Source organism: Nerophis lumbriciformis, linkage group LG36 (genome assembly GCF_033978685.3).
Source record: "Nerophis lumbriciformis linkage group LG36, RoL_Nlum_v2.1, whole genome shotgun sequence".
NCBI classification, from domain to species: domain Eukaryota; kingdom Metazoa; phylum Chordata; class Actinopteri; order Syngnathiformes; family Syngnathidae; genus Nerophis; species Nerophis lumbriciformis.
Genome location: NC_084583.2, coordinates 16,314,143 through 16,326,783, shown reverse-complemented (window position 1 = coordinate 16,326,783; position 12,641 = coordinate 16,314,143). Strand labels below are relative to the sequence as shown.

General features: G+C 37.3%; 1 protein-coding gene across 2 annotated transcripts in view; it reads left to right on the top strand.

The window, feature by feature from the left end:
• Positions 1–603: 603 nt before the first annotated feature.
• The window catches only part of LOC133576709 (E3 ubiquitin-protein ligase RNF38-like), a 65,113-nt gene continuing 53,075 nt past the window's right edge, over positions 604–12,641 (top strand). Inside the window, exon 1 of one of the 2 annotated variants that reach the window (XM_061930030.2) lies at positions 604–2,973. In XM_061930030.2, coding sequence (XP_061786014.2) covers positions 2,700–2,973 — 274 coding nt within the window. In that variant the 5' untranslated portion in view covers positions 604–2,699. The remainder of the gene's footprint in view (positions 2,974–12,641) is intronic. The other variant, XM_061930031.2, reaches the window with a different exon arrangement.

Sequence of the window (12,641 nt, the reverse complement as noted above, 5' to 3'; positions counted from 1 at the left end):
AAATTAACTTAAAATAGGATTTTTCTTCCTGGTGGTGGTAAAATAGCTACAGAGTGTCTTTTTCTGATGAGATGCAATGCAAGTTAAACCTCCGTGACTGTTGTTGTTATTAATGGGGATGGAAATGATAAGAAATAATAATGATACATATTGTATCTGTCATTGTGTTCAATTGTGTGTTGTTTAATGGTTTGAATCACTATTTTATTAGTATCAATAATACTATTGTTATTGATCTCTTTTTTTTTTTACAAATATTTTTTCAATTATTTTTGAAAATCGTGACAGCAGTTACACTGGTCTGTAATTAGTAAATCTATGTTTAGATATTGTGTTTAAAGGTTCCATCCATCCATCCATTTCCTACCGCTTGTCCCTTTTGGGTTCGCTTGTAGTATTTCTGTGCGAAGCTACTGAATTATTAATGAGCTGCGCTCTGACAGACATTAGCAATCAAAACCGCAAAACAAACACAACAACTCTAGCGCTATGTTGTTGCAGTTTCGGTTTTTTATACAATGAATATATGTTAGTTGACACTGGACATTATTTGTATGTGATATCTTAACAAACAAGCTCGGCCTTCGTTGTTTGTTTTATCTGCGATCGATTAGTAGTGCCTGTGCACCTCCCATTGATTGATCTCCACTACACTCCCTGCTGACCGAGAGAAAACATTCCGAGTGGGGGTTTAAATGACGCGAATAACGTTCACATTTTGCGGCTGGGGGGACGCTAGCAGACTTTAGCACCATTTACCGAGCGTCCGTCGACGGAACACGACGTTTTTTCCCCTGCTCGGACGTCGCCACTGTTGGATGTTTTCTCCCTGGCTTCCGGTTAGCTTTGTGCTAGCACGATGCTAACGGAGGTGCTAGTTTAGTTTGTTCGCGTCGCCAAAGGGCTGCTAATGCAACGCGGGTGACATTTAACATATCCTCGCAAGGTTTGTGCGAATAATAGTTTGTTTAGAACGCTTTATTTTTATACCCGCGCACGGTAGCTTAGCCATGTTGCTACTGTGGGGGATTTAACTCGCCATTGACACATAAGCAGCAATACGTCGGAGAAAGAAGTTTATATTACGAACGTAAAATAGTTATCAGTGCTTCCTATCTTACAAATAAAATAGCCAACCTGACAGCCCGTGTCGACGGTTTAAAAGTGTCAAAAAAAAGAACCGTTGATTGATAATTACTAATTGCCCCTGAACGCACCATTGGTTGCAGGCACTCGCGTTAAAACAGCTTAAATTCACCAAAACACGAAAAAAATAAGACGCAGAGGGAAGTGTGGTTAAATTCCCAACGTAAATAGTTATCAGTGCTTCCTATCTACAAATAAAATAGGCGACCTGAAACTTGACAGCTCGAGTCGACGGTTTAAAAGTGTCAAAAAAAGAATCGTTGATGGATAATTAGTAATTGCCCCTGAATTGAGTTGCAGGCACTCGCGTTAAAACAGCTTAAATACACCAAAACACGAATAAATAAGACGCAAAGGGAAGTGTGTGTTTAAATTCCCAACGTAAATAGTTATCAGTGCTTCCTATCTTACAAATAAAATAGCCAACCTGACAGCTCGTGTCGACGGTTTAAAAGTGTCAAAAAGAAAAAAGAACCGTTGATTGATAATTACGAATTGCCCCTGAACGCACCATTGGTTGCAGGCACTCGCGTTAAAACAGCTTAAATTCACCAAAACACGAAAAAAATAAGACGCAGATGGAAGTGTGGTTAAATTCCCAACGTAAATAGTTATCAGTGCTTCCTATCTACAAGTAAAATAGGCAACCTAAAACTTGACAGCTTGTGTCGACGGTTTAAAAGTGTCAAAAAAAGAATCGTTGATGGATAATTAGTAATTGCCCCTGAGCAGGCACTCGCGTTAAAACAGCGTAAATACACCAAAACACGAATAAATAAGACGCAGAGGGAAGTGTGTGTTTAAATTCCCAACGTAAATAGTTATCAGTGCTTCCTATCTTACAAATAAAATAGCCAACCTGACAGCTCGTGTCGACGGTTTAAAAGTGTCAAAAAGAAAAAAGAACCGTTGATTGATAATTACGAATTGCCTCTGAACGCACCATTGGTTGCATCTAGGCACTCGCGTTAAAACAGCTTAAATTCACCAAAACACGAAAAAATAAGACGCAGATGGAAGTGTGGTTAAATTCCCAACGTAAATAGTTATCAGTGCTTCCTGTCTAAAAATAAAATAGTCAACCTGAAACTTGACAGCTCGTGTCGACGGTTTAAAAGTGTCAAAAAAAGAATCGTTGATGGATAATTAGTAATTGCCCCTGAACGCACCATTGGTTGCGTTAAAACAGCTTAAATTCACCAAAACACGAATAAATAAGACTCATAGGGAAGTGTGTGTTTAAATTCCCAACGTAAATAGTTATCACTGCTTCCTATCTTACAAATAAAATAGCCAATCTGAAACTTGACAGCTCGTGTCGACGGTTTAAAAGTGTCAAAAAAAAAGAATCGTTGATGGATAATTAGTAATTGCCCCTGAACGCATCATTGGTTGCAGGCACTCGCGTTAAAACAGCTTAAATTCACCAAAACAGGAATAAATAAGACTCAGAGGGAAGTGGTCTAAAAGGGAGGATCCTGTCCTGTTTTTGAGTCTTTGGGCTACTTTTCCTCCACCTCCACCACCCTCCGCCTTTCCCCTGCCAGCCAGTCATGGACCCCCCGAGGACAAGATCTCGCTCTCGGTCAGGCTACTACCATTTCCCGATGAACACCCCTGGAAGCAACAACGGCGGCAACACGCTCGGTAACGGGAGCTTGGTGAACGCCGCCGGTGGAGGGGCGATGAGCTACCCGCAGCAGAGCACCGCGGGCTGGCCACCGCACCACAGCGGCCGAGGCTACCCGGAGAACCCGCAGCAGCAGCCCGTGAGCTACCTGTCCTCCGGGCCACAGCGGCTTGTCGCTCACCGGCACCCTGGAACTGGTAAGTAGGGCCTGCACGAATGCATGAGTCCAATTCTCCCCTAAAAATAGAATGCATATTTTTGACTGGTACTGACAGATTCGTATTGATTATAGAATTATAAAAAGATGGTCATGTTTTTGTTTCAGTCTTAATATGTTGCAGTGCAAACTACAACCACAATAATACAATTTAATCATCAGAGAATAATTCAATGTATATACTCTGATGATTAACTTGTGTGATGACTGTATTATGAGTATATATTTGTACCATGAATTGATTAACGTGAAAAACTTATTGGGGTGTTACCATTTAGTGGTCAATTGTGCGGAATATGTACTGTACTGTGCAATCTACTAATAAAAGTCTCAATCAATCAAAACAAACAGGACATACAGTATCAAGTAGTATGAATACATGCCCTGTTTATGTGAGACAAGCACACATTTGTTTTTAGTTTTTTTATGCATTCTAACCCGTAAATAAACGTTAGCAAGAGTCAGCTAATAATGGAGGTAATTGGGATTCGATATACCGTATTTTTCGGACTATAAGTCGCAGTTTTTTTCATAGTTTGGCCGGGGGTGCGACTTATACTCAGGAGCGACTTATGTGTGAAATTATTAACACGTTACCGTAAAATATAAAATAATATTATTTAGCTCAGGGGTGCTCATTACATCGATCGCGAGCTACCGGTCGATCATGGAGGGTGTGTCAGTCGATCACCAGCCAGGCATTAAAAAAATAGTCCTAAAAATGAGCGATCATAAATCTTCACTATGACGTCACTTGATTGACATTCACGGCACCTGAGGGTCTTCTCAGATGAGCTTGTGCACAAGCTAGCAAGCTACAGAGTTTGCCGACAATGTATTTCTTGTAAAGTGTATACAAAAGAGTACGGAAGCTGGATAAATAAGATGCCAAAAACCAACCACTTTCATGTGGTATTGGACAGAAAGGAGGACTTTTTTTCTCCTCCATTCGAAAATGTGGACGTTATCCGCACCACTGTCTGATTCCAATCAATGCAAGTCATCAGAATCAGGTAATACACCAACTTATATTCTTGTCTTCATGAAAGAAAGGAATCTATATGTGTTAAACATGCTTGTATTATCTTTAAACACCTTTAACTTATTAACAATATTAACTATATGTGTTAAACATGCTTGTATTATCTTTAACCACCTTTGACATGTTAACAATATTAACTATATGTGTTAAACATGATTTTATTATCATTAAACACCTTTGACATGTTAACAATATTAACTATGTGTTAAATATGCTTGTATTATCATTAAACACCTTTGACATGTTAACAATATTAACTATATGTGTTAAACATGATTTATTATCTTTAAACACCTTTAACTTGTTAACAATATTAACTACCGTATGTGTTAAACATGCTTGTATTATCTTTAAACACCTTTAAGTTGTTATCAATATTAACTATATGTGTTAAACATTCTTGTATTATCATTAAACCCCTTTAATTTATTAACAATATTAACTATTTGTGTTAAACATGCTTGCATTATCTTTAAACACCTTTAACTTATTAACAATATTAACTATATGTGTTAAACATGCTTGTATTATCATGAAACACCTTTAACTTGTTAACAAAAACATATATTTCATAAATAAGTAAATATAAATTTTATATATATGAATGAGGTAGATCCCCACGACTTGATCAATTGAAAAGTAGCTCGCCTGCAGAAAAAGTGTGAGCACCCCTGATTTAGCTCATTCACGTAAGAGACTAGACGTATAAGATTTCATGGGATTTAGCGATTAGGAGTGACAGATTGTTTGGTAAACGTATAGCATGTTCTATATGTTATAGTTATTTGAATGACTCTTACCATAATATGTTACGTTGACATACCAGTTGGTTATTTATGCCTCATATAACGTACACTTATTCAGCCTGTTGTTCACTATTCTTTATTTATTTTAAATTGCCTTTCAAATGTCTATTCTTGGTGTTGGATTTTATCAAATACATTTCCCCAAAAACTGCGACTTATACTCAAGTGCGACTTATATGATTTTTCCTTCTTTATTATGCATTTTCGGCCGGTGCGATTTATACTCCGGAGCGATTTATAATCCGAAAAATACGGTACCTCGATTTACAAACTTAATTGGCTCATGACCGTGGTTGGTGAATCAAAAAGTTCATATAGTGGAGCAGAGTTCCACATAAACAATGTAAATATGAATAATGGGTTCAAGTCCATACTTTTATTAAGTTTGTACACTTTGAACTAGGATTGTCTGGTACCTCGATACTAATAAAGTACAGTGGTACTAATGAATTAAAAAAAGGCACTAGACTGCCTTTGAAAAATATCGTTGCTGGTATACAAGCCGCGGCGCATGTTGGTCAACATATGCACACACACACGCAGCACTTGCAAGCAGAAACAATGTGAAGACAGAATAGGGAGAATGGGCGTATTTTGTCTTAAAAACAAAAGATAAAGTACCGTATTTTCCGCACCATAAGCCGCCCCGTGTTATAAGCCGCATCTAACTGCGCTAAAGGAATGTCAAAAAAACAGTCAGATAGGTCAGTCAAACTTTAATAATATATTAAAAACCAGCGTGATGTGGGCGCGCATGGAGTCGTATATCAACATGGACGGAGCTGCGTGAAAAAAGCCACCCGGCCTCTTCGCGTAAACTTACCTTAACCACTCGCTCATCTTTTCTTCATCCATCCATCCTTTCGAGTTAGTTTTTATGATGACGCCGGCTGGAAAGGTCTCTTTTGGCAAGGTCTTCCTTTTGAATATCACCATGGGTGGAAGTTTCTGGCCATTAGCATGGCAAGCTAGAACCACAGTGAAGGATGACTTCTCATTCCCTGTGGTGCGAATATTCACCGTACGTGCTCCCGTTGTATCCACAGTGCGGTTCACAGGAATATCAAAAGTCAGTGGAACCTCGTCCATGTTGATAATGTTCTCTGACCGGATCTTTTTTTCAGCTATCTTGTTTTTACAATATGCACGGAAAGTTGCCAGCTTTTCTTGAAAGTCTTTAGGCAGTTGCTGTGAAATAGTAGTCCGTGTGCGGATGGAGAGATTGCGTCTTTTCATGAACCGGAAACCTGTCGCTTAGTAGGAGCCATTTTGTGGTCTTTACAGATGTAAACACACAAAGGAAATGAAACGTAATATCCGCGCGCTTCTTCTTCTTCTATGGGGGCGGGTGGTTGCTTACAGTAGAAGAAGAAGCGCTTCCTCTTCTATGGGGGCGGGTGCTTACCTTGGCGGTTGCTTGCGTAGAAGAAGAAGCACTTCCTCTTCTACGGGGAAAAAAGATGGCGGCTGTTTACCGTAGTTGCGAGACCGAAACTTTATGGAAATGAATCTTAATATTAATCCATATATAAAGCGCACCGGGTTATAAGCCGCACTGTCAGCTTTTGAGTAAATTTGTGGTTTTTAGGTGCGGCTACTAGTGCGGAAAATACGGTACCTCGATTTTCAAACTTATTGGCTCTTGACCGTGGTTCGTGAATCAAAAAGTTCATATAGTGGAGCAGAGTTCCACATAAACAATGTAAATATGAATAATGGGTTCAAGTCCATACTTTTATTAAGTTTGTACACTTTGAACTAGGATTGTCTGGTACCTCGATACTAATAAAGTACCGTGGTACTAATGAATTAAAAAAAGGCACTATACTGCCTTTGAAAAATATCGTTGCTGGTATACAAGCCGCGGCGCATGTTGGTCAACATATGCACACACACACACACAGCACTTGCAAGCAGAAACAATGTGAAGACAGAATAGGGAGAATGGGCGTATTTTGTCTTAAAAACAAAAGATAAAGTACATGGTTCTATAAACACTGAAGCGCCGCTCTGCAAGCAGTGCTTAACCATTAGCTAGCTATGTTTTGAAGGTCTCTCCGTAGTGTTTTAGCTACTTTTAAATCCCTAATCCTCGCCTCCATGGCGACAAACTACGTTTCTTACAAGTGTCATCCCTGCAGGACAAGGAATAACATTCAGGTGCGCCAGCTTGCTGTTGGCGATTAGCTATTGCATCCTCTTGTGTGTAGTGAAGCATGTTTAGTTAAAAAAAAAAAAAAAAAGGGTGGATCTTTACAAATATGGACTGTAACGATGCCAAGTACAAGAGCCGTATATAGTCTATACTAAAATCCAAGTTGCTTGAAATCCAGTGTGAAGTTCCCACAGTCAGCAATGGTTTGGGGAGCCATGTCAGCTGCTGGTGTTGGTCCACTGTGTTTCATCAAGTCCAGAGTCAATGCAGCTGTGTACCAAGAGATTTTAGAGCACTGCATGCTTCCATCTGTTGAAAAGCTGTATGGAGATGATGATTTCATTTTCCAGCATGATCTGGCACCTGCCCACAGTGCCAAAACCACCAGTAACTGGTGTACTGACCATGGCATTACTGTCCTCGATTGGCCTGCCAACTCCCCTGACCTGAAACCCAGAGAGAATTTGTGGGGTATTGTGAAGAAGAAGCTGAAAGACACCAGACCCAATAATGCAAATGAGCTAATGGCCGCTATTGAAGCATCCTGGGCATCCATAACACCTCAGCAATGCTGATTGCCTCCATGCCATGCCGCATTGATGCAGTAATCCGTGCAAAAGGATTCCCAACCAAGTACTGAGTGCATTAATTAACATTTTCAAATGTTTGATTTTGTTTTGCTGTTATAAATCTTTTTTTTTTTACTTGGAGTTTTCTTAAGCTGTATGCCATAATCAGCAATATTAAAATAATAAAAGGCTTGCAATATTTCAGTTGATGTGTAATGAATCTAGAATGTATGACATTTTTGTTTTTTTAATTGCATTACAGAAAATAAAGAGCTTTATCACAATATTCTAATTTTCTGAGACAGTCCTGAATACGTTGTGAAACGACCGACACTTGTAAACGTGTTATCATATTAATTAATGATAACAACACTAGCTTAATTACATTACAATAGCACGTTAAAATATGCATGAAAACACTACTATCAAACATGTGACTGTTTAGCAGGTATGAATTGTTTTAGTTATATTGTAAAACTGGCAAACGTTGCTTAGAGTGATAAATGAAGAAACGACGACTCGTAGATGGAACGACACTTGTACTTCCGGTTCAAGGCACTAAACAAAAGGAAATATTGTAGTGTAGACGTTCAACTCGCAGTGAGAAAACTCATCCAAAAAATGGCACCATAGCACAAACAATAACAACTTTTCAGTGTCTCTGTGGGTGCTTTATAAAAACTTTTTGTTGAATAAAAACATAAAGGCCGTTAGCGAATAAAAAATCCATAGATTAGTTAGTTATAAGCTGCAGGGTTCGAAGCGTAGGAAAAAATGAACGGCTAATAGTCAGGAAAATACGGTATTCATAACATATAACACTTTTTTCATTTATTTATTGTTTGAACTTTAATTTTGACCAATGTATGACCCTGTTATGGAACGATACCCACATTTGTAGTATCACCCAAAACTAATGTAAAGTATCAAAGAAGAGAAGAATAAGTGATTATTACATTTTAACAGAAGTGTAGATAGAACATGTTCCAACAGAAAATAATCTGATTTTAACAGTAAATGAACAAGTAGAGTAATAATCCATCCATTTTCTACCATTTGTCCTCATATTTTTGACAAAATACCACTATCAGAAATGACACAATATTTGGAGCCTTTGTAACCCGTTTTCTCACACAGTTATATAATCACTAAAGAAATGGACTTTTGGACAATTATTTGCAAAGTCTAACCCGTGCCTCTTGAAGGTGTTCATGTTTTGTCAACCAACCTTACAGATATGCGGTGTTTCCTACGTGTTAGCGATTTATTTGTGGCTGTGGGGGCATGGCCACCATTTAATATATCATATCATTTGCATAATTGGCTATGACACATGCATTTAAAATGTTTTTTCCAGAAAAAGACGGTATACATATATTTAAAGACAAATCTGTCATTAGTATCAACCATACTTGCCAACCCTCCCGAATTTTCCGGGAGACTCCCGAAAACCTCCCGGGACAAATATTCTCCCGAAAATCTCCCGATTTTCAGCCGGAGCTGGAAGCCACGCCCCCTCCAGCTCCATGCGGACCTGAGTGAGGACAGCCTTTTTTCATGACTGGAGGACAACAGGGTGACAAGAACTAAATCATCCAGACTAGAGATACATTGTATTATTATGTTTATCTTACCTAAAAAAAAAATATATTTATTAATTAAAAAAAAAAAAAATACATTTTTACTATATTTTGCTAAAAACATCAAAATTAATTGTATTTTTCTTTGTATTTTTTCCTGACTCCTTATTACATGCAGCCATAGAATTGTACATTAAAATAAACATATTTGAAATAATTGATTTTAAATTATCTTAATAATTCATTTAAAATGACCATATTTAATTATTAAAATAATTGCTTGTTTATCAACAACTTTGGCATTTTATTAATTACATTTTGAAACTCTCAGAAGCCAAGTTATGTTATATTCCTTAATATTTATTTATGCAAGTTTGAAGTATCAATTATCCACAGTTTTGTTTGCATATTTTCAGGATATATATATATATATATATATATATATATATATATGTATATGTATGTATGTATGTATGTATGTATATATATATACATATATATATATATATGTATATATATATGTATATGTATATATATATATATATATATATATATATGTGTGTATATATATATATGTATATGTATGTATGTATGTGTGTATATATATATATATATATATGTATATATATATGTATATGTATATGTATGTATGTATGTGTGTATATATATATATATATATATATGTATGTGTATATAATATATATATTATATATATATATATATATATATTATATATATATATATGTATGTATGTATGTATGTATGTATGTACCGGTGTGTGTGTGTGTGTGTGTGTGTGTGTGTGTGTGTGTGTGTGTATGTATGTATGTGTATATATATATATATATATATATATATATATATATATGTATGTGTGTGTATGTATATATATATATATATATATATGTCTGTGTGTGTATGAAATACTTGACTTGGTGAATTCTAGCTGTCAATATACTTCTCCCCTCTTAACCACGCCCCCAACCATGCCCCGCCCCACCCCCGACCATGCCCCCAACCCCCCACCTCCCGAAATCGAAGGTCTCAAGGTTGGCAAGTATGGTATCAACATACCTTTTTTTTGTTAATTGTATCATTTTGCTGTATTTTTTAATTTTTGCTGATTATTGTAACACTTTGTACAGTCCTGGTTTATTTGCACAAATGATTTGCCCTCCCTAAATGTTGGAATATTGTTAGTTTGGCATACAGGTAAATGTTTGTTTTAATTTGAGATGAAAATCTTCCAACCTGGTGTTGTTTACTAATAGTCTCCAACATTGTTATTGTAAACCTACTCAGTGGCCTAGTGGTTAGAGTGTCCGCCCTGAGATGGGTAGGTTGTGAGTTCAAACCCCGGCCGAGTCATACCAAAGACTATAAAAATGGGAGCCATTACCTCCCTGCTTGGCACTCAGCATCAAGGCTTGGAATTGGGGATTAAATCACCAAAAATGATTCCCGGGCGCAGCCACCGTTGCTGCTCACCGCTCCCCTCACCTCCCAGGGGGTGATCAAGGGTGATGGGTCAAATGCAGAGAATAATTTCGCCACACCTAGTGTGTGTGTGACAATCATTGCTACTTTAACTTTAACTTTAAAAATTAAAGTGTGTATTAATATACACACTAGATCAGTGGTTCTCAAATGGGGGTACGCGTACCCCTGGGGGTACTTGAAGGTATGCCAAGGGGTACGTGAGATTTTTTTCAAAATATTCTAAAAATAGCAACAATTCAAAAATCCTTTATAAATATATTTATTGAATAATACTTCAACAAAATATGAATGTAAGTTCATAAACTGAACATCAAATCAAGTATGCTATTCCATTCATTACAATGCAACAATGCAATATTCAGTGTTGACAGCTAGATTTTTTTGTGGACATGTTCCATAAATATTGATGTTAAAGATTTCTTTTTTTGTGAAGAAATGTTTAGAATTAAGTTCATGAACCCAGATGGATCTCTAATACAATCCCCAAAGAGGGCACTTTAAGTTGATGATTACTTCTATGTGTAGAAATCTTTATTTATAATTGAATCACTTGTTTATTTTTCAACAAGTTTTTAGTTATTTTTATATCTTTTTTTCCAAATAGTTCAAGAAAGACCACTACAAATGAGCAATATTTTGCACTGTTATACAATTTAATAAATCAGGAACTGATGATATAGTGCTGTATTTTACTTCTTTATCTCTTTTTTTCAACCAACAATGCTTTGCTCTGATTAGGGGGTACTTGAATTGAAAAAATGTTCACGGGGGGGGGGGGTACATCACTGAAAAAAGGTTGAAAACCACTGGTCTAGATGATGCAATTCCCGAAGGAATTGCGTATGAATGCTCCAATGTTGAAGTGAAATGCTGACAGAATGGAGTATGAATGTAAGAATAGTTTGAATTAGGGCTGGGCGATATGGCCTTTTATTAATATCTAGATATTTTTAGTCCATGTCACGATACACCATATATATGTGGATATTTTGCCTTAGCCTTGAATGAACACTTGATGCATATAATCACAGCAGTATGATGATTCTATGTGTCTACATTAGGGATGTCCCAATCCAGGTTTTTGCATTTCCGATCCGATACCGATACTGATCGATACCGATACTGGCCTATCCGAGCATGTATTAAAGTTTAAAGTTATTTAGCGTACTTAGTTGTCAGAATCATGTTGAAAAGGGTTTTAGTACTCTTGATAACAACTAGCCAGCTGAATTAGGGGAGTTTGAATAATACACAATGGTTGGTAACAAGAAACTGACCTGTTTATTCAAGGATAAACACAAAATAGACAAAATTATACATGACAAACAGAAATGGCATCATTGAACTAGGGCTGGGCGATATGGCCTTTTTTTAATATTGCAATATTTTAAGGCCATATTGCGATACACAATATGTCACGTTCAAACACTGAGGACATCTATTAAACAAGACAAAAGGCAAGGAATCAAACAGAGACAGAATTCAATTTGGACTCAATATTGAGGAGAGACATGGCCACTGCACTCTCTGTACAGTCCTGCACCACGCTCTGACGAAGAAGGTTTTCGTCTCCTCATTTATTCAGATGTTCAATGTTCACGCACCAACACATGTCACAGCAGGAATGGGAAGTATGTAAAACAGTCATTGTTTTCGGTCTCATTGAAGTCCAAGAAGAGGATTTCTCGGGCGTGGGCTCTTCCTGGATCCAGCTGGGGCAGGTGTTGGAGGACAATGGATAACCCCTCCCGTCTCCTGACCACAGCAACTTCAAGAGGGCAGCGGGTCGTAAATAGCGTTGACCTCGGTTACCAAATAGTTGGAAGAGAGTTTGTGAAATACTTCAGAGAGTGTTCGTTTAACACTTCAAAGAGAGTTCCTCTGGAAGTTGAGCAGATCCTGCCATCTGTCCGTGTTGAAATCACAATGGCGTTTCACGAGCCTTCTTCCTCTTGTTAGGCCTCGAAAGACAGCATTCATAATACAAGGTTTCTTT